At 39.5% G+C, this 23,045-nt stretch overlaps 1 protein-coding gene across 1 annotated transcript in view; it reads right to left on the reverse strand.

The window, feature by feature from the left end:
* The window catches only part of LOC133630325 (netrin-G1-like), a 168,732-nt gene that overhangs the window by 129,381 nt on the left and 16,306 nt on the right, over positions 1-23,045 (reverse strand). The window contains exon 2 of the mRNA XM_062021888.1: positions 8,278-8,450. Coding sequence (XP_061877872.1) covers positions 8,278-8,450 — 173 coding nt within the window. The remainder of the gene's footprint in view (positions 1-8,277; positions 8,451-23,045) is intronic.

Below are 23,045 nucleotides of genomic sequence, written 5' to 3' on the forward strand. Positions count from 1 at the left end.
TGTACTCTCACTATTATGTTAGATCCACTATGGACTGGACTCTCTCTCTCTTTGTGTCTTGTGCAGCCCTTTGAGACACTAGTGATTTAGGGCTATATGAGTAAACTTTGATTGATTGATTGATTGTTGGTGTATATAAAAAAACACCCATGGTGAATCAAGACCACATCATTGGGTACATAGCAGGAATAAGACAAATGCTACAGTGCATTAATAATCCTCTACAACTGTAATGTTTGATATTTGTATTATTTTTATTTACCTATTTATTATTGTTCAGTTCTGCACTATGGCTATGGTGGTTTGCGTGCATGTGTATCGGAATTATGTTTTTTTATTTTCATGTTTAATTTGAACATTCTAATTTCAAACACTGCCTACGAACCCCCAAAACCAGCCCACTTAGTGGTGGAAAAAAAAGGCTTAAAAATCCTTCTTTTTAAAAAAAGCCTCTTTTTTTTTAGATATATGCGTGCTAGTTCTAAATTTTATTTGTATTTATTTGTATTATCTTTTTATTATTTTTTTTAATACAATGTAGCACTTTGAGTTTGTTTGCTCAATGGAAAGTGCTTTTTACAAATTAAATCTATTCTTATTATTATTATTATTACGGGATGACGCAAAGGTTCGTGACGGCCATGACGCTTTAGAAAAAGCAAAACAAATATTTCGGACAGCAAACAAAGTTTCCACTGCCGCGTTTGTTTGTTTTTTGTAGTGGGCAGAACCGTGTCTGCTGCGCCTGTGGAGAGAGTGGCACTGCAAATAATGTATTGGGGGAGATGGATCAGTCCTCCTGGCAACCTTTGCAGAACATTTGGTGGTCCGTGCATGTAAACGTGTTGCATCCGACAACAACACTCACACTGTTTGTTAAAAGCCAATTTAAACACATGTGTTTTTAGTTGAGATTTAAAAGCTTATAGCTTCGTGATGGCTCGCAACTCAGGTGGGAGGAAAGTCCTGTAACTTGGGTTTAAATAACAACAATCAACCCATTTTTTTTTTTTTACTTTAGTCGTTGGTACTTCCAAAGATGTGTGCAAAATGAGCACAGATTCCTTGGTGGGTGGGGAACAGTTAAATGTATTTGTGGAGGGGGGCGTGGCCTGCGGGCCTGCCGCGGAAAGGGGTGTGCCAGGACCAGCCTCGAAGGCAGCGACAGGTGAGTGGATAGCCCAGGTAGGCCTTGTTATCTACTAACCCTGTTTCCATATGAGTTGGGAAATTGTGCTAGATGTAAATATAAACGGAATACAATGATTTGCAAATCCTTTCCAACCCATATTCAGTTGAATATGCTAGAAAGACAAATAATCATTAACTTTAGAATTTGATGCCAACAACACGTGACAAGGAAGTTGGGAAAGGTGGCAATAAATACTGATAAAGTTGAGGAATGCTCATCAAACACTTATTTAGAACATCCCACAGGTGTGCAGGCAAATTGGGAACAGGTGGGTGCCATGATTGGGTATAAAAGTAGATTCCATGAAATGCTCAGTCATTCACAAACAAGGATGGGGCGAGGGTCACCACTTTGTCAACAAATGCCTGAGCAAATTGTTGAACAGTTTAAGAAAAACCTTTCACAACCAGCTATTGCAAGGAATTTAGGGATTTCACCATCAAATAATATCATCAAAAGGTTCAGAGAATCTGGAGAAATCACTGCACGTAAGCAGCTAAGCCCGTGACCTTCCATCCGTCAGGCTGTACTGCATCAACAAGCGACATCAGTGTGTAAAGGATATCACCACATGGGCTCAGGAACACTTCAGAAAACCACTGTCAGTAACTACAGTTGGTCGCTACATCTGTAAGTGCAAGTTAAAACTCTCCTATGCAAGGCGAAAACCGTTTATCAACAACACCCAGAAACGCCGTCGGCTTTGCTGGGCCTGAGCTCATCTAAGATGGACTGATGCAACGTGGAAAAGTGTTCTGTGGTCTGATGAGTCCACATTTCAAATTGTTTTTGAAACTGTGGACGTCGTGTCCTCCGGACCAAAGAGGAAAAGAACCATCCGGATTGTTCTAGGCGCAAAGTGTAAAAGCCAGCATGTGTGATGGTATGGGGGTGTATTAGTGCCCAAGACATGGGTAACTTACACATCTGTGAAGGCACCATTAATGCTGAAAGGTACATACAGGTTTTGGAGCAACATATTTTGCCATCCAAGCAAAGTTACCATGGACGCCCCTGCTTATTTCAGCAAGACAATGCAAAGCCACGTGTTACATCAACGTGGCTTCATAGTAAAAGAGTGCGGGTACTAGACTGGCCTGCCTGTAGTCCAGACCTGTCTCCCATTGAAAATGTGTGGCGCATTATGAAGCCTAAAATACCACAAGGGAGACCCCCGGACTGTTGAACAACTTAAGCTGTACATCAAGCAAGAATGGGAAATAATTCCACCTGAGAAGCTTCAAAAATGTGTCTCCTCAGTTCCCAAACGTTTACTGAGTGTTGTTAAAAGGAAAGGCCATGTAACACAGTGGTGAACATGCCCTTTCCCAACTACTTTGGCACGTGTTGCGGCCATTAAATTCCAAGTTAATTATTATTTGCAAAAAAAAAAATCTTGTCTTTGTAGTGCATTCAACTGAATATGGGTTGAAAATGATTTGCAAATCATTGTATTCCGTTTATATTTACATCTAACACAATTTCCCAACTCATATGGAAACGGGGTTTGTAATCACCTGTCGCCTTTATTAGCAGCAGCCGGACGAGACACGTTTTTGGAGCTGGAGTGGAAGCGAGAGAGAGCGAGAGAGACCCGAGACGCCGAAAACAAAACACCTGCACTAGTTTCATGAAAATACAACAGTGTTGTAACCCTGATCCGGGCTCTTGTGGCAGTGTGCGGTGGTCTGAGGAACCCACTAGAGGGCAACCTCCACAGTATTCTAAGACGTACAAATTAAAGACTTGTTGACTGCTGTTAAAATCTCCTCCCTGCATCCTGGGTACCAAACTCAAATTAGTATCTTAGGAACAGTTTCGCACTGTTGACAGATTTATAGTATGGGCAGATTAGGGTTGTACGGTATACTGGTATTAGTATAATACCGCGATACTAATGAATCATATTCGGTATCGCATCGATACCTAAATTTGTGGTATCATCCAAAACTAATGTAAAGTATCCAAACAAGAGAAGAATAAGTGATTATTACATTTTAACAGAAGTGTAGATAGAACATGTTGAAACAGAAAGTAAGCAGATATTAACAGTAAATGAACAAATAGATTAATAATCAATTTTTACAGTTTGTCCTTAATAACGTGTACAAAATAATAGGTGTATAAATGACACAATATGTTACTGCATACGTCAGCAGACTAATTAGGAGTCTTTGTTTGTTTACTTACTACTAAAAGACAAGTTGTCTAGTATGTTCACTATTTTATTTAAGGACTAAATTGCAGTAATAAACATATGTTTCATGTACCCTAAGATTTGTTGTTAAAATAAAGCCAATAATGACATTTTCCCTTTATTTAGAAAAGTACCGGAAAGTATCGAAATACATTTTGGTACCGGTACCAAAATATTGGTATCGGGACAACACTAGGGCAGACAATTGGGATCGGGCACTTAGATGTAGCCTTATTCTGACATTTGCATGCTTTTATTACTTTTTAATGCAAAATGGTGACATTTGTCATATAAAATTCAGACTTTTATCACAATTTTGCCAATTTTTGTTGTTGTTCCTGTAAAATAGTGACATTTTTTGAGTAAAATGATGACTTTTGTCATAATTTTGCCAAGTACAATTCCGATTATTATTATAACATTGACTACATTTTAAAAGTTTTCTTATAAAATTGTGACTTTTGTCGAGTAAATTTACGACTTTTTTCATAAAATTGCCAAAATGTTAAGCTTTTCTTGGAAAACGACGACTGTTATTGAGTTTTTCTTGTGAATTTGTGACCTTTTTCTTGTGAAACTCCAACTCATTTTTCACAACAAGCTTTTTTATATTTGCATAGTATGTATTTATTACTAATGTCCAAACAACAGAAGAATAAGTGATTATTACATTTTAACAGAAGTGTAGATAGAACATGTTAAAACAGAAAGTAAGCAGATATTAACAGTAAATGAACATGTAGATTAATCATCTATTTTTACAGTTTGTCCTTAATAACGTGTACAAAATAATAGGTGTATAAATGACACAATATGTTACTGCATATGTCAGCAGACTAATTAGGAGTCTTTGTTTGTTTACTTACTACTAAAAGACAAGTTGTCTAGTACGTTCACTATTTTATTTAAAGACTAAATTACAATAATAAACATATGTTTGTTAGATTTTTTGTTATTAAAGCCAATAATGCCATTTACCCTTTATTTCGAAAAGTACCGGAAAGTATCGAAATACATTTTGGTACCGGTACCAAAATATTGGTATCGGGACAACACTAGGGCAGACAATTGGGATCGGGCACTTAGATGTAGCCTTATTCTGACGTTTGCATGCTTTTATTACTATTTAATGCAAAATGGTGACATTTGTCATATAAAATTCAGACTTTTATCACAATTATTGCCAATTTTTGTTGTCGTTCCTGTAAAATAGTGACATTTTTTGGAGTAAAATGATGACTTTTGTCATCATTTTGCCAAGTACAATTCCGATTATTGTTATAATATTGACTACATTTTAAAAGTTTTCTTATAAAATTGTGACTTTTGTCGAGTCAATTTACGACTCTTTTCATAAAATTGCCAAAATGTTAAGCTTTTCTTGGAAAACGACGACTGTTATTAAGTTTTTCTTGTGAATTTGTGACCTTTTTCTTGTGAAACTCCAACTCATTTTTCACAACAATCTTTTTTATATTTGCATAGTGTGTATTTATTATTAATGTCCAAACAACAGAAGAATAAGTGATTATTACATTCTAACAGAAGTGTAGATAGAACATGTTAAAACAGAAAATAAGCAGATATTAACAGTAAATGAACAAGTAGATTAATAATCAATTTTTACAGTTTGTCCTTAATAATGTGTACAAAATAATAGGTGTATAAATGACACAATATGTTACTGCATATGTCAGCAGACTAATTAGGAGTCTTTGTTTGTTTACTTACTACTAAAAGACAAGTTGTCTAGTATGTTCACTATTTTATTTAAGGACTAAATTGCAATAATAAATATATGTTTCATGTACCCTAAGATTTTTTTGTTAAAATAAAGCAAATAATGCAATCTTTTGTGGTCCCCTTTATTTAGAAAGGTACCGATATTGTTGTTATTGTTGTGTTTTCTGTTGTTGTTTTTGTCTCTCTGTCTAATCCCCCTCTTGTCCCCACAATTTCCCCCTCTATCTTCCTTTTTTTTCTCTTTCTATCCCCGGCTGCATCAAATGATAATGTAAATACATTTAATAAAGTCAAATACAAATAAGGCAACAAGAGAAGTATCCTACACTTCTCTTTTGTAAAGTAAATCTGAACAGCCGATATGGGCATCTACATCAACTATATGATTTGCCTGAGAAGCTGGACAGGAAAAAAAAAAAAAAAAAAAAAAAAAAAAAAAAAAAAAAAAAACAGAAGAAAAGTACCGAAAAGTATCGAAATACATTTTTGGTATCGGGACAACACTAGAGCAGACAATTGAGATCGGGCACTTAGATGTAGCCTTATTCTGACGTTTGGATGCTTTTTTATTCCAAGATGCCGTGTTTTATAAAGAAAAAAAAGAAAAAAAGCCTTTGATATGCCATCTTTTGTCTCTTTGAAATCCTGTTAATTGCTTCTTTTCACCTTGAAGCCGTCTGACGAGTCGGCGTATCGCTTTTTAAAATTGTTATCGTCAGAAGTCAAAGAAGATGATGCAAGATGCAGCTAATTGGGTATCAACTCTTTCTGGCTGTCTGCACTGAAGTCCTTTTTGCGTTCATTACCTGTACCTGTCAAGCTCACACAAGCCTTAATCACTCTTAATCAACACCTGTGTGTGTGTGTGTGTGTGTGTGTGTGTGTGTGTGTTATTGTATTTCTGCACTTCTTGAGACATCAACAAGGAAAAGTAGCTTCCATATGAGGGGGTGTGAACAAGTGATGACATAAATCATGGTCCCAATATGGAAAAGCATTGCATCTAATAGAGAATGTCTCATTTGCACCCCTGGTGGTGAAAACTATCAAAATGAGGGTGGTCCCAAAAAGGAGGGATTTTTCAAATTTGCTTTGTCAACATATGAAATAACAAGTGTGTAAATTAAAATGCGCCCCCTTTAGACATAATTAATACAAACAATAAAATATGTATATAGAGACATACTGTAATAACTTGAAGTAAATAATGAAGATCAAAAACCAATTACAAACAAAAAATTCAAAAATAAAAATAATGAACTAAAAGCAGTCTTTTTCTTGCAATGTGTCGACTTTTTTTTTTTTTTTAAATAAAATTGGGAACAATTTCTCATATTCTTTCTGCAATATTTTCTCGTAAAATTATAACCTTTTTTAATGTAAAATTATAACTTTTTTTAATGTAAAATTATAACTTTTTTAATGCCAAAATAGTGACATTTGCCATATTACATTCGACTTGTATCACAATATTGCCAATTTTTTGTTGTATTTGTAAAGAATTTACATTTTTTTAGTAAAACTCTGATTATTATTATAACATTGACATAATTTTAAAAGTTTCCTTATAAAATTGTGACTTTTGTCGAGTAAATTTATGAATCTTTTCATAAAATTGCCCAAATTTTAAGCTTTTCTTGTAAAACTGCGACTGTTATTGAGTCAAATTCCGACTTTTATCGTAATATTGCACAAATGTTCAGTTTTTCTTGTAAAATTTCCCCTTGCGTTGAGTAAAATGACGACTTTTGTTATAATACTAGCAAAATGCTAAGTTTTTCTTGTGAAATTATGACCTTTTTCTTGTGAAACTCCAACTCATTTTTCACAACAAGATTTTTTATGTTTGCATAGTATGTATATATTATTAATGTTGTAAATACACATCTTTATATATCTAGAAAGGCTGGTCCTAAAGAGGTGGGCATTTTTCGGAGGTCTCAAGAAGGTAAGAAATACAATAATGTGTGTGTGTGTTATTGTATTTCTACACTTCTTGAGACACTAACAAGGAAAAGTAGCTTCCATATGAGGAGGTGTGAACAAGTTAGGATATAAATCATGGTCCCAATAACATTGTATCTAATAGAGAATGTCTCATTTGCACCCCTGGTGGTGAAATCTATCAAAATGAGGGTGGTCCCAAAAAGGAGGGATTTTTCAATTGACTGTGTGTCAGTTTTAAAAGTGCTCCCCCTCTGGTCAACATATGAAATAACAAGTGTGTGTAAGAAATTGAAATGCGCCCCCTTTGGCCAGAATTTATAAAAATAAATAAATAAATAAGTATATAAAGACATAATAACTTGAAGTAAATAATGAAGATTAAAAAACAATTACAAACACAATATTCAAAACATTTTTTTTACTAAAAGCAGTCTTTTTCTCACAATAAGTCGACTTTTTTCTTATAAAATTGGAAACAATTTATCATATTCTTTCTGTTTCAGTAATATTGCAATATTTTCTCACAAAGTTATAACTTTTTTAATGTAAAATTATAACTTATAATGTAAAATTATAACTTTTAATGCAATTTTATAACTTTTTTTCATGTAAAATCATTACTTTTAAATGTAAAATGATTACTTTTTAATGCAAAATGGTGACATTTGTCATATAAAATTCTGACTTTTATCACAATATTTCCAATATTTTTTGTTCTTGTAAAACAATGACATTTTTTTTGAGTGAAAAGATGACTTTTGTCATAATTTTGCCAAGTAAAATTCCGATTATTATTATAACATTGCCAACATTTTTACTTTTTCTTATTAATTTGTGAGTTTTTGTCGGGTAAAATTACGACTCTTTTTATAAAATTGCCAAAATGTTAAGCTTTTTTAGTAAAACTGGGACTGTAAAAATCCAACTTTTATCATAATATTGCACAAGTGTTCAGTTTTTCTTGTAAACTTTTCCCTTGCGTTGAGTAAAATTACGACTTTTATTATAATGCTGCCAAAATGCTAAGTTTTTCTTGTGAAATTATGACCTTTTTTATATTTGCATAGTATGTATATATTATTAATGTTGTAAATACACATCTTTATACATCTAGAAAGGGTGGTCCTAAAGAGGTAGGCATTTTTCGGAGGTCTCAAGAAGGTAAGAAATACAATAATGTGTGTGTGTGTGTACTTACATATATTTGCAGTGCCTTTAGGGATAGGCAGGTAGGAGCCGGCGCTCCAGGCCCGGCCCTGGTAGTTCCTCTTACAGCGGCCACAGTCGGGCCCGGTGGTGTTGTGCTCGCACTCGCAGCTCAGCTTCTCTTTGTCAAACACGCAGCTGTTGGCGTGAAGGTTGCACTTGCACCTGTCAAAAGGGGGTGGAATTGAAAAGGACAAACGTCAAAACGGATGACTATTTTCACTCAGGGTTGAATGTACGGGGTGACCCGAAAACTGAACAGAACCCATGAAAAATGTGTTAAATCCCACAAAAGTCCTACGATGATTTTAAAGGCCTACTGAAATGAGATTTTCTTATTTAAACGGGAATAGCAGGTCCATTCTATGTGTCATACTTGATCATGTCGCGATATTGCCATATTTTTGCTGAAAGGATTTAGTAGAGAACATCGACGATAAAGTTCGCAACTTTTGGTCGCTGATAAAAAAGCCTTGCCTGTGCCAGAAGTAGCGTGACGTCACAGGTTGTGGAGCTCCTCACATCTGCACATTGTTTACAATCATGGCCACCAGCAGCGAGAGAGATTCGGACCGAGAAAGCGACGATTTCCCCATTAATTTGAGCGAGGATGAAAGATTCGTGGATGAGGAAAGAGAGAGTGAAGGATTCGAGGGCAGTGGAAGCGATTCAGATAGGGAAGATGCTGTGAGAGGCGGGTGGGACCTGATATTCAGCTGGGAATGACTAAAACAGTAAATAAACACAAGACATATATATACTCTATTAGCCACAACACAACCAGGCTTATATTTAATATGCCACAAATTAATCCCACATAACAAACACCTCCCCCTCCCGTCCATATAACCCACCAATACAAATCAAACACCCGCACAACACACTCAATCCCACAGCCCAAAGTACCGTTAACCTCCGTAAAGTTCATACAGCACATGTATTTCCCCAAAGTCACGTACGTGACATGCACATAGCGGCACGCACGTACGGGCAAGCGATCAAATGTTTGGAAGCCGCAGCTGCGTACTCACGGTACCGCGCGTCTGCGTATCCAACTCAAAGTCCTCCTGGTAAGAGTCTCTGTTGTCCCAGTTCTCCAAAGGCCAATGTGTATACAACTCAAAGTCCTCCTGGTAAGAGTCTCTGTTGTCCCAGTTCTCCACAGGTCAATGGTAAAGCTTGACTGTCATATTTCGGGAAAGTAAACAATGAAACACCGGCTACGACGTAGCCGCTACGTGTTTGTGTTGCTGCTGCAGCCTGCCGCTAATACACCGCTTCCCACCTACAGCTTTCTTCTTTGCTGTCTCCATTGTTCATTGAACAAATTGCAAAAGATTCACCAACACAGATGTCCAGAATACTGTGGAATTTTGCAATGAAAACAGACGACTTAATAGCTGTCCCAAAATGTCCGCTACAATCCGTGACGTCACGTGCAAACGTCATCATACCGGGACGTTTTCAGCAGGATATTTCGCGGGTTTCAGTAGGCCTTTAACATACATTTAAAACACTTGTGGTCGAGATAATATGTTTTGGATATGCTTAAGTGTCAAATTTGAGTCTACGTTTTGCAGATGATATCGACCTCATGGCAGGCTCAAACTCCGAACTGCAGGACCTTGCAAACAAATTATGCACAGAAGCTGGTGCCTGTGGAGTGGAGGTCAGCACAGCAGCCAAATCAAAAGGTACTGGGGAACACCTCAAAGACCTCAAGGGACAACTTAATGATGGATGGGGAACAATTGGAGGAAGTGTCCAGATTTATGACCAAACCAGTGTTGTCCCGATACCAATATTTTGGTTTCAGTACCAAAATTATTATATATTATTAGCCATCAGGACCACATCATCTGCACTGTCCTTTCAACCATTTAGGCTCCAACAAATAACAGGAGTTAGAAACATTCTGGTCAAAGAAGGTAGACTCTTTTGGACTGGTGGTAGTCAATCCACAGCCATCGTTCCGTCACAGGTAGCGACTTGTCCAGGGTGTACCCCGCCTTCCGCCCGATTGCAGCTGAGATAGGCTCCAGCGCCCCCCGCGACCCCGAAGGGAATAAGCGGTAGAAAATGGATGGATGGATGGATGGATGGATATATATATATATATATATATATATTTATTTTATTTACATATAAATAAAAGAAATACTTGAATTTCAGTGTTCCGGTGGCTATCCATTAGATGGCAGTATTGTCCTGTTTAACTTCTCCGTTCATGATGAGTATATCATTTCGGCCACCGTGTTCAATGGAGAAGTCTGTACTACAAAATTTACAGGCAACATACACCTTCCCCTTCGAACTGTCCTGGATGAACTGAAATTCTTGTTTCCATTAGTTTTGGAACTTGCAAGCGTATTTCTTCATCTTGCTCGTCGACGGCGTCGCCATGTCTGTAATTTCCTCGTTCTTCTGCTTCGTCTCCTTGTTGTGTGCGCAGTTGTGCACTCTACTCTCTAAAAGCCGTAGATGTTATGAGGTCATTGGGCAGGCAAGCTGTTTATATTGTGGGAAAGCGGACGTGAGAACAGGCTGTCCCCACTCAGGTCCGCATTGAGCTGGAGGGGGCGTGGCCTCCAGCTCCGGCTGAATACCGGGAGTTTGTCGGGAGAAAATCTCTGCCGGGAGGTTGTCGGGAGAGGCGCTGAAAACTAAAAACGGGAGGGTTGGCAAGTATGCAATATATGCAATATTTACCACATAAAACATTTTAAAATAAAATATTTGAAGTAATTGGAGCCCTGAAAATAATTCATTATAACATGGATTTTTTGTCATAATTTTTTTTTTTGGAGCAATAGCAAAAAAAGAAAAATGAAGAAAGACAAAAGAAAAAAAAAACAGCCTGCATGGCAGCTTTTGTGTCAACATTGCAACTTTTTCTCGTTAGATTTCACCTCATTCCACTTTTTTTAATGTTCTTTTTTATTTTTACAGTAGTATTTCCAGAATGTGTGGCGGGCCGGTAAACAATTAGCTGCGGGCCGCAAATGGCCCCCGGGCCGCACTTTGGACACCCCTGTCTTACAGCCCTAAAATGAACCGATTTATTTGGGTCGCAGCTGGACAGCGCCGGTGAAGAACTGCATGTCTCCAACTAACAAAGCAAACGAAACCGTCAAAACTTCAAGGGTGAGGCGGGTCTAAAAAAAGACAAACCCGTCTTTAAATCCCCTTTCCTGCTGCTCTCTCTCTCAGGTTTAATTGTCCCACTGGAGGATGCATGGCGGTTATAAGGTCACCGTCCATAGTTGAGGAATTGGCAGTGAGAGAGGGACAAAAAGGCGGTGGAAAACAACGGAACAGACACGGGGAGAATAAAGGCAAAAGGAGCTCGTAACTCTAAAAGGTAATGAATAGCTCAACGTTAGCCAGCGGGCAGCATGGAGCCATCTACAGTCTCTGTGACGGATTAATATGAGATGAGATCTCAGCAGCATATTTTCCGTATGGAAGGAGAGACTCCCTTAAGGTGCACTAAATCCTCACCCAGGCTGTATGCATTTAACTATAAACTCGGCAGATTCATTTTTTTTCCGTGGCAAGAAGAGAATTGAGGGGATATCATTGGTTTTATTAATTAATGACGCGCTTCATTCGCCTTGTGAAGTACCCCGGAAAAATATACATACTGCTAATCGGAACTTCTATGTAGGACGATATAGATTAACTACATTACAATGTGTTCTATATGGCCTTCCCTGTTTTGTAGGATGAAATAATGGAAGAAAGCCTTGAACCCAAACCATGTTGGATTTGATTCGATTACATACGTTTTATTGGTCCTCAGGGAAATTAAGGTTCCAACGGTCCGCTCCCTGTATGATCAGTGTCAGAGCCTGGTCCGCATTGCCGGCAGTAAGTCGGACACGTTTCCAGTGAGGGTTGGACTCCGCCAAGGCTGCCCTTTGTCACCGATTCTGTTCATAACTTTTATGGACAGAATTTCTAGGCGCAGTCAAGGTGTTGAGGGGATCCGGTTTGGTGGTTGCAGGATTAGGTCTCTGCTTTTTGCAGATGATGTGGTCCTGATGGCTTCATCTGGCCAGGATCTTCAGCTCTCACTGGATCGGTTCGCAGCCGAGTGTGAAGCGACTGGGATGGGATACAGCACAGCCAAGTCCGAGTCCATAGTTGTCGCCCGGAAAAGGCTGGAGTGCCATCTCCGGGTTGGGGAGGAGACCCTGCCCCAAGTGGAGGAGTTCAAGTACCTCGGAGTCTTGTTCACGAGTGAGGGAAGAGTGGATCGTGAGATCAACAGTCGGGATCGGTGCGGCGTCTTCAGTAATGCGGACGCTGTATCGATCCGTTGTGGTGAAGAAGGAGCTGAGCCGGAAGGCAAAGCTCTCAATTTACCGGTCGATAAGAGAATTGAAGGGATATCATTGGTTTTATTCATTAATGACGTGCATCATTCCCCTTGTGAAGTACCCCGGAAAATAATGGTATACTGCTAATCGGAACTTCTATGTAGGACGATATAGATTTATCTACATTACAATGTGTTCTATATGGCCTTCCCTGTTTTGTAGGATGAAATAATGGAAGAAAGCCTTGAACCCAAACCATGTTGGATTTGATTCGATTACGTACGTTTTATTGGTCCTCAGGGAAATTAAGGTTCCAATAGCAGCAACGGTCCGCTCCCTGTATGATCAGTGTCAGAGCCTGGTCCGCATTGTTGAGGGTTGGACTCCGCCAAGGCTGCCCTTTGTCACCGATTCTGTTCATAACTTTTATGGACATAATTTCTAGGCGCAGTCAGGGCGTTGAGGGGATCCGGTTTGGTGGTTTCAGGATTAAGTCTCTGCTTTTTGCAGATGATGTGGTCCTGATGGCTTCATCTGGCCAGGATCTTCAGCTCTCACTGGATCGGTTCTCAGCCGAGTGTGAAGCGACTGGGATGAGATACAGCATAGCCAAGTCCGAGTCCATAGTTGTCGCCCGGAAAAGGGTGGAGTGCCATCTCCGGGTTGGGGGGGAGACCCTGCCCCGAGTGGAGGAGTTCTATTGACTGGCTCATTGACATGAACGATGTGTTTGTTTTTATTTGAAGGGTGACATTTTTGAATCATTTTGGTGATTTAACCCCCAATTCCAACCCTTGATGCAGGGTATACAATGATTTGAAAATCATTTTCAACTTATATTCAGTTGAATAGACTGCAAAGACAATATATTTAATGTTTGAACTGAGAAACTAAATTCATTTTTGCAAATAATCATTAACTTAAAATTTAATGGCAGCAACACATTGCAATAAAGTTGGCACAGGGGCATTGTTACCACTGTGTTACATGGCTTTTCCTTTTAACAACACTCAGTAAACGTTTGGGAACTGAGGAGACCAATTTTTTAAGCTTTGCATCAATCCATCTTAGATGGCGGCATTTCTGGGTGTTGTTGATAAATGCCTTTCGCTTTGCATAGTAGAGTTTTAACTTGCACTTACAGATGTAGCGACAAACTGTAGTTACTGATAGTGGTTTTCTGAAGTGTTTCTGAGCCCATGTGGTGATATCCTTTACACACTGATGTCGATTTTTGATGCAATACCGCCTGAGGGATCGAAGGTCCGTAAAATCATCGCTTACGTGCAGTGATTTCTCCAGATTCTCTGAACCTTTTGATGATATTACAGACCGTAGATGGTGAAATCCCTAAATTCCTTGCAATAGCTGGTTGAGAAATGTTGTTCTTAAACTGTTGGACTATTTGCTCACACATTTGTTGACAAAGTGGTGACCCTCGCCCCATCGTTGTTTGTGAATGACTGAGCATTTCACGGAAGCTGCTTTTATTTCTTTTTGGCGTGGCGAAGTTGGGAGAGTGGCCGTGCTAGCAATCTGAGGGTTCCTGGTTCAATCCCCACCTTCTACCATCCTAGTCACGTCCGTTTTGTCCTTGGGCAAGACACTTCACCCTTGCTCCTGATGGGTCCTGGTTAGCGCCTTGCATGGCAGCTCCCGCCATCAGTGTGTGAATGTGTGTGGGAATGGGTGAATGTGGAAATACTGTCAAAGCGCTTTGGGCTCCTTAAAAAGGGGTAGAAAAGCGCTATACAAGTACAACCATTTACCATTTATACCCAATCATGGCACCCACCTGTTCCCAATTAGCCTGTTCACCTGTGGTATGTTCCAAATAAGTGTTTTATGAGCATTCCTCAACTTTCTCAGTCTTTTTTTGCCACTTGTGCCAGCTTTTTTGAAACATGTTGCAGGCAGCAAATTCCAAATGAGATAATATTTGCAAAAAATAACAACGTTTTCCAGTTTGAACGTTAAATATCTTGTCTTTGCAGTCTATTCAATTGAATATAGGTTGAAAAAGGTTTGCAAATCATTGTATTCTGTTTTTATTTTCCATTTACACAAGGTACCAACAATTAATTTCTCTTTTTAAAATTTTTTTTTTTTTTTTTTAAAGATAATTACACGAAATGGAAAAAGGGTCCAAACCTCAGCCAAAGGCTTCATTTTTAAAAATAAACCCCATTGTTTCCAACTCTACCATGACTCACCATCCAAAGCCAATTCTGGCCGCAACTTCACACGGCTTCCATTCAGCATGACTCACTATGGATTCACACTGTGCCTGTTTTTGTTTATTTTCCCAAGAAAATCCCCAGGCTGACTCAGTGGCGACATTCAAGAGCCCTTTCATTCAAACATCGAGGTGAATGGTATCTACTGTATCTCGTTGTTTGTTCCCTAGGCTGCCAGATGGTGAAAGGGTGGAAGGACCAGATGACACGGATAGGATGTGGACGTCTTGGTGAGAACCTTTCAGTGATAGCAAGCTCACCCTTATTTGCAAAAGCTTAGCCCCGAGCCAGAATAAACATGACAGTTGGAGGAAAATCTCAGTCTTAAAACTCTCACTTCTTCTTGGCATTGAAATTCAGTGCACGTCCTGAACAACCACGCTGTGTGTTGATCGGGATTAGCCTGTGACGGGTCAGCGATATGTTGTCAATCGCAAGTTTTTGTTGGAAGTTACTAAAACAGGTAGTGTCAAATGCCAGGATCCAGTATCTGTTTCTTGTTCTGAAAATAGACGGATCAGCAAATTCTACTTCAACCACGTCTGTGCGTTAATGTTTGCTGAACGGAATCCAGAAGTCCTTTCCTCCTGGCTGCTTAGCTAACTGGCTCCAGACTTCACAATAGATTTCCGGAACAGAGGCTGGTCCACAGTTTAGGCATTTGGAGGGAAAATCTTAGTCTTAAAGCTCTCACTTCTTTGTGGCATTGAAATTCAGCGCTCACCCTGATCGGGATTAGCCTGTGTCGGGTCAGTGATATGTTGTCAATCGCAAGTTTTTGTTGGAAGTTACTAAAACAAGTAGTGTCAAATACCAGGATCCAGTATCTGTTTCTTGTTCTGAAAATAGACAGATCAGCAAATTCCAATTCAACCACGTCTGTGCGTTAATGTTTGCTGAACGGAATCCAGAAGTCCTCTCCTGCCAGCTGCTTAGCTAACTGGCTCTAGACTTCACAATAGATTTCCGGAACAGAGGCTGGTCCACAGTTTAGGAAAATGGAGGAAAATCTCAGTCTTAAAGCTTTCACTTCTTTGTGACATTGGAATTCAGCGCTCACCCTGAACAACCACGCTGTGTGTTGATCGGGATTAGCCTGTGTCAGGTCAGTGATATTTTGTCAATCGCAAGTTTTTGTTGGAAGTTACTAAAACAGGTAGTGTCAAATATCAGGATCCAGTATCTGTTTCTTGTTCCGAAAATAAACCGATCAGCAAATTCCAATTCAACCATGTCTGTGCGTTAATGTTTGCTGAACGGAATACAGAAGTCCTTTCCTGCCGGCTGCTTAGCTAACTGGCTCTAGACTTCACAATAGATTTCCGGGAACAGAGGCTGGTCCACAGTTTAGGCAGTTGGAGGGAAAATCTTAGTCTTAAAGCTCTCACTTCTTTGTGGCATTGAAATTCAGCGCTCACCCTGATCGGGATTAGCCTGTGTCGGATCAGTGATATGTTGTCAATCGCAAGTTTTTGTGGAAGTTACTAAAACAGGTAGTGTCAAATATCAGGATCCAGTATCTTTTTCTTGTTCCGAAAATAAACTGATCAGCAAATTCCAATTCAACCATGTCTGTGCGCTAATGTTTGCTGAACGGAATCCAGAAGTCCTTTCCTGACGGCTGCTTAGCTAACTGGCTTTAGACTTCGCAATAGATTTCCGGACTAGAGGCTCGTCCACAGTTTAGGCAGAACCTGTTCTCCCATGTGTTTAGCTGGAAAAAGGTGCGTAGATCCTGGATGCTCGGCATTGTCGCACCCGACTTCAGCCAGTCCTTGCGCACCTTCAGGCAAAATTCGCATTTCGGGTGGAGCAACCCTTAAATGTGGGTTGTTCAATTGAAAAACCTGGAACTATCCCTTCAGATGAGAATCAAAGGACAAAAAAACGGCAGTCTTTGATAACGATCAGAAATCAAATTGCCATTGATCGGCTGTGTTTGTACTAGGGTTGTCTCGGTACCAAAATGTATATCGATACTTTTTGTCACTTTTCAAAACTTTTCTAAATGAAGGGGACCACAAAAAATGGCATTATTGGCGTTATTTTAACAAAAACACTTACGTTATTGCAATCGAACAACAATATTGTCCTTAAATAAAATAGTGAACATACTAGACAACTTGTCTTTTAGTAGTAAGTAAACAAACAAAGACTCCTAATTAGTCTGCTGACATATGCAGTAACATATTGTGTCCTTTATCATTCTATTATTTTGTCAATATTATAAAGGACAAGCTGTAAAAATTGATTACTAATCTACTTGTTAATTTACTGTTAATATCTGCTTATTTTGTGTTTTAACATGTTCTATCTACATTTCGGTTAAAATGTAATATTCTTCTGTTGTTCGGATACTTTACATTAGTTTTGGATGATGCCACACATTTGGGTATCGATCCGATACCAAGTTGGTCAAAATTTAAGTACTCATGTGTCTAGGGACGTATTTCCTGAGTTCATGAATATAATGGTAAATGGATAATACTTTGTGTGTGTGTGGGGGGGGGGGGGGGAACGACGACTGCAGACCTGCAGCGAAGCGGGGTGTGCCAGGACCGGCTTCGAGATCAGCGACAGGTGCGTAGATGACCCACCTGGGAGTGTTTATCTAATCACCTGTCGCTCTGTTAAAAGGAGCACGAGAAAGAGGGAGAGCGAAAACTGACACACAAACCGATGGCTGAAAAGCACAACAAAATACATTTATTGAAAAATTAAATCATTGTTCCGAAACATGCACTCCGCTGTCCTGTCGGTAAATGGTGGTCCGAAGAACCCGGAAGTGCAAGACTTCCACATACTTGTAGAGCGCTTTTCTACCTTTGACACTATTTCCACATTCACCCATTCACACACACATTCACACACTGATGGCGGGAGCTGCCATGCAAGGCCCTAACCACCACCCATCAGGAGCAAGGGTGAAGTGTCTTGCTCAAGGACACAACGGACGTGACGAAGTTGGTAGAAGGTGGGGATTGAACCGGGAACCCTCAGGTTGCTGGCACGGCCACTCTCCCAACTGCGCCACGCCGTCCATAATATGATTTGTTTTTTTAAATTAAGAAAAAAGATTGATGCAAACGTAGTAGTATCGACTAGATACGCTCTTGTACTTGGTATCATTACAGTGGATGTCAGGTGTAGATCCACCCATGGCGTTTGTTTACATTGTGACGCCGGTGAGCTATTGTATCCTACTACGGTGTGTAGTGAAGCATGTTTAGCTATTCCTCGTCCTGCAGTGATAATGACACTTGTAAGAAACTCACTTTATTTGTCGCCATGGAGACGAGGATTAGTGATTTAGAAGTAGCTAAAACACAAGCCATGTCTTAAAGCACCTCTTCCTGAGGGTGTTTCAGTGTTATAAATTCACCTTTATCTTTACTTTTTAAGCCAAAATGCGTCCGTTCTCCCTTTTCTGTCTCCACACTGTGTCTGCTTGTAAGTACTTCCGTGACTGTGCGCTGCCGAACATGCTCCTCCGCTCGTAAAACCAGCAATGTTATGCCTGTTAATAAAAAGAATATGGCGAAACGGTACTTTTCAAACAGAGTATAGTACCGTTTTTGATTCATTAGTACCGCAATACTATACTAGTACCGGTATACGGTACAACCCTAGTTTGATCATTGAACAAATAGAAACTACATATGTAATGTGGCGGAGGGATATTCAATTAACTTGTTTAGGGGGCTACATTTTCAGAAAGGATTGGGGTGGGCGACCCGCTCCCTCAACTATTGTTATTGTTTTGTATATTCCTAAGAACCAGGGTCTTGGCAGTAGACATTAGATTTTGAGCTATTTATTTGGTCAGAGTTACAGGAGCGCTCTGCAACAAAATTGGTCTAAGAAAATCTAGGACAACTTTCTAGTGTTTTTTTCAAGAATCCGCTGCAAAATTTCAAAATGTTTTTGAACTGAACCTCGAAGGGCACCGGGTTGAATAGCCCGAATGATGAAAAAGAGAGGACGACCTTGAGGAACACAACTCGTATAACTAAAAAAGTTGAACAAAGGACTATACTGACTGCTTCTGAAGTCGAAAACCCAAAACCAGTGAAGTTGGCACATTGTGTAAATGGTAAATAAGAAGAGAATACAACAAATCCTTTTCAACTTATATTCAATTGAATAGACTGCAAATACAAGATATTTAATGTTCCTACTGGTAAATGTTGTTATGTTTTGCAAATATTAGCTCATTTGGAGTTTGATGCCTGCAACATGTTTTAAAAAAGCTGGCACAACTGGCAAAAAAGACTGAGAATGTTGAGGAATGGTCATCAAACACTTATTTGGAACATCCCACAGGTGAAAAGGCTAATTGGGAACAGGTGGGTGCCATGATTGGGTATAAAAGCAGCTTCCGTGAAATGCTCAGTCGTTCACAAACAAGGACGGGGCGAGGGTCACCACTTGGTGAACAAATGCAAGAGAAAACTTTTGAACAGTTTAAGAACAACATTTCTCAATGAGCTATTGCAAGGAATTTAGGGGTTTCATCATCTACGGTCCGTAATATCATCAAAAGTTTCAGAGAATCGTAAGCAAACCAACATTGAATGCTAATGACCTTCGATAACCTCTGGATCAAAAAGCGACATCGGTGTGTAAAGGATATCACCACATGGGCTCAGGAACACTTCAGAAACCCACTGTCAGTAACTACAGTTGGTCGCTACATCTGTAAGTGCAAGTTAAAACTCCACTATGCAAAGCCAAAGCCGTTTATCAACAACACCCAGAAACGCCGCCGGCTTCGGTGGGCCCAAGCTCATATGAGATGGAGTGTTCTGTGGTCTGGCGAGTCCACATTTCAAATTGGTTTTTGAAACTGTGGACGTCGTGTCCTCCAGAACAAAGAGGAAAATAATCATTCGGATTGTTATATGCGCAAAGTTGAAAAGCCAGCATCTGTGATGGTATGGGGGTGTATTAGTGCCCAAGACATGGGTAGCTTACACATCTGTGAAGGCGCCATTAATGCTGAAAGGTACATACAGGTTTTGGAGCGACATATGTTGCCATCCAAGCATTGTTATCATGGACGCCCCTGCTTATTTCAGCAAGACAATGCCAAGCCACGTGTTACGACAGTGTGGCTTCATAGTAACAGAGTGCGGGTACTAGACTGGCCTGCCTGTAGTCCAGACCTGTCTCCCATTGAAAATGTGTGGTGCATTATGAAGCCTAAAATAGCACAAGGGAGACCCCCGGACTGTTGAACAACTTAAGCTGTACATCAAGCAAGAATGGGAAATAATTCAAAAATGTGTCTCCTCAGTTCCCAAACGTTTACTGAGTGTTGTTAAAAGGAAAGGCCATGTAACACAGTGGTAAAAATGCCTTCGCATGATGTCCTTAGTGGTTTATACCTTCGGTTCCTTTCAGCATCGCCGACATTTTAATCAGTGCTCAGAAATGGCGGCGCCATCGGCGTAACGATGGAGACTGCGAGCGCGGCCCACGGGGTCTCCCTTGCAACATGCCAATCAAAAGTGGAATACACTGAGATAGCAAGAGAGGCATCGCCCTGCAAGGGAAACCATGACTTCAGGTAATAAAGTGTACAGGTCATAGCTTTTTAACGAGGCAACAGACTCGGGTATTACGTCTTCATTTTATAGTATGCAGAGATCTGGGACACATCCACTGAGGTTGTGTCCAAATCAGTGTAAATATCATTGTTTTTCTTTCAGAAATACTACTTTTAACAGTACAGGAAAATGCAGCCAAAAGTATATCTATGTCAAACATTTAAGCGGGTTTCAACCCAAACTTCTGTTAAAACGTCTTCGATTTTTACAACACCCAAAACCAGTGAAGTTGGCACGTCGTGTAAATGGTAAATAAAAACAGAATACAATGATTTGCAAATCCTTTTCACTTATATTCAATTGAATAGCCTGGCAAGAAATCATTAACTTAGAATTAATGGCAGCAACACATTGCAAAAAAGTTGTCACAGGGGCATGTTCACCACTGTGTTACATGGCCTTTCCTTTTAACAACACTCAGTAAACGTTTGGGAACTGAGGAGACACATTTTAGTTTAGTTTATCAAGGATCCCCATTAGTCTACACCGCAGTGGAGACTATTCTTCCTGGGTCCAGGCAAAAAAACCTCACACAATCACAAAACAAAAGATTACAATGCAGTATGACATGATCAAATAATAAAATGTTGTAATACAAAAAAAGCAACAACAAAGAACCAAAAAAAGTAATAATAACTTCGAGTTTACATAATAATGTTCATACCAAACATAAAAAGAGCAATATAAAATTAAAGCTGCAAGCAGCGATGGACCGGGACCGACTTTGAGGGCTCATAAAAACCAAACCGGAGCAGTAATTAAAACTCTTTCATCAACTTTAATCAGAAGGGTTCATTCTCTCACCTGTGCTAATTTGAAGCCGACACGACAAATGCGCTCAGAGGAGATAATGTTTGAAAAAAGGGTGACTGTTGTGGATAATGCATATGTTTAAGAGTTATTTCTTTATTCATAATCATGTTTGAATCAGCTCATATTTTTCCATGTATACTCTGTATACCAGTTTCTCTTTGTCTTCAGATTGCCTGTTTAGACAGGGTTGTAAACCATCAGGAATGTGAACACAACCCCCAAGTCTCTCTTCTTATCAGTGTTGAGAGGAGGGGGGGGGGGGGGGGCTTTCTTTGTGTGAAAAGAGTTGCTTTTTCCTTTGGAATGCCAGATCAACTTGGGCTGCGCATTCGTATGTGTTGTTCGAGGCTGTCTCTATTCTCAAATATTTGACAATAAATGACAAAATACCTATTCTGTGCTTGGTGGTACCTTTGAGTCAGTTTATATGTCATCTAAGGAACTTGGGACTGACCAGCGTTTTACATCCCACTTGGAGGAACATCTGGTCAAACGCAACACTGTTTTTACACAAATTTTGTTTTGAAGGGGGAATTGCAAACTCCCTGTTAAATTTTTGCTGGGGGTTGTCAGTGTATGAAATCTAGGTCTAAGTGAGACCTACATAAAGGTTTTTGTTTCATGTCTCTACGACATTCCTACTGGGAGATAGAGGCAATTTTTTCTGTGTTTTCTTCCTAGGGGGCGCTAGAGCGCAGTTTTGAGTTTTGTTTTTTTTATTAGATCGCAATTTTCGGCAGTCCTGATGTGTGTGTCCAATTTGGTGACTTTTGAAGCATGTTAAGGGGGTCAAATTACAGCTCAAAGAGGCGGCGGTATAATAATAAAACGCTAGAAATTCAATAGGGTCCTCTGTCCCAAAGGGACTCGGTCCCTAAATAGATATATATATTTTTGCAAAAATAAAACAAAGAACCAATGGCCTAACATATATACTTTAGTGTACCAAAGACAAACAATAAGTGTAACGAAAAAGTGCCATCCATCCATTTTCTACTGCTTGTCCCACAATCAATAAGATAGTCAATAGTCAATAAAAACAGTCATGACATTAGGTACAATCTAGAATAATCTCTTTCTGCAATACTTCTCCTCTTAGTCTATTCTTAAAACCCACTATGCTGGTGATTGATACCAGATATTGTGGAAGTGGATTCCAGTAAGTGATTGCCCGATACATTACAGTCTTTTTCAAAACATCACTTTTGGGTTAAGACGGGTGAAAGGTCTGTGCAATTATTACAATTTTGAGTTTAAGAAGAACATTCCTCAACCAGCTATTGCAAGGAATTTAGGGAATTTCACTATCAACGGTCCGTAATATCATCAAAAGGTTCAGAGAATCTGGAGAAATCACCGCACGTAAGAAAACCAACATTGAATGCTAATGACCTTCGATAACCTCTGGATCAAAAAGCGACATCAGTGTGTAAAGGATATCACCACATGGCTCAGGAAAACTTCAGAAAAGCACTGTCAGTAACTACAGTTGGTCGCTACATCTGTAAGTGCAAGTTAAAACTCTACTGTGCAAAGGCAAAGCCATTTATCAACAACACCCAGAAACGCCGCCGGCTTCAGTGGGCGTTTCGCTTGATCGTAAAATATGTGGATGGAGAGGGAGGGTGTCGTTCATATGTTGTCAATATTCAGTGTTTTATCGTTCATAGTTAATTTTGTAAATCAAGCATTCTTTATTTTCATGTACATTCTGGGTGTCTTATTCAGTAAAAAAACGTAACATTCCACTAAATATTGACAACATATGAACTGTCACCC

The sequence above is a fragment of the Entelurus aequoreus genome, linkage group LG15 (genome assembly GCF_033978785.1).
Source record: "Entelurus aequoreus isolate RoL-2023_Sb linkage group LG15, RoL_Eaeq_v1.1, whole genome shotgun sequence".
Lineage (NCBI taxonomy): Eukaryota > Metazoa > Chordata > Actinopteri > Syngnathiformes > Syngnathidae > Entelurus > Entelurus aequoreus.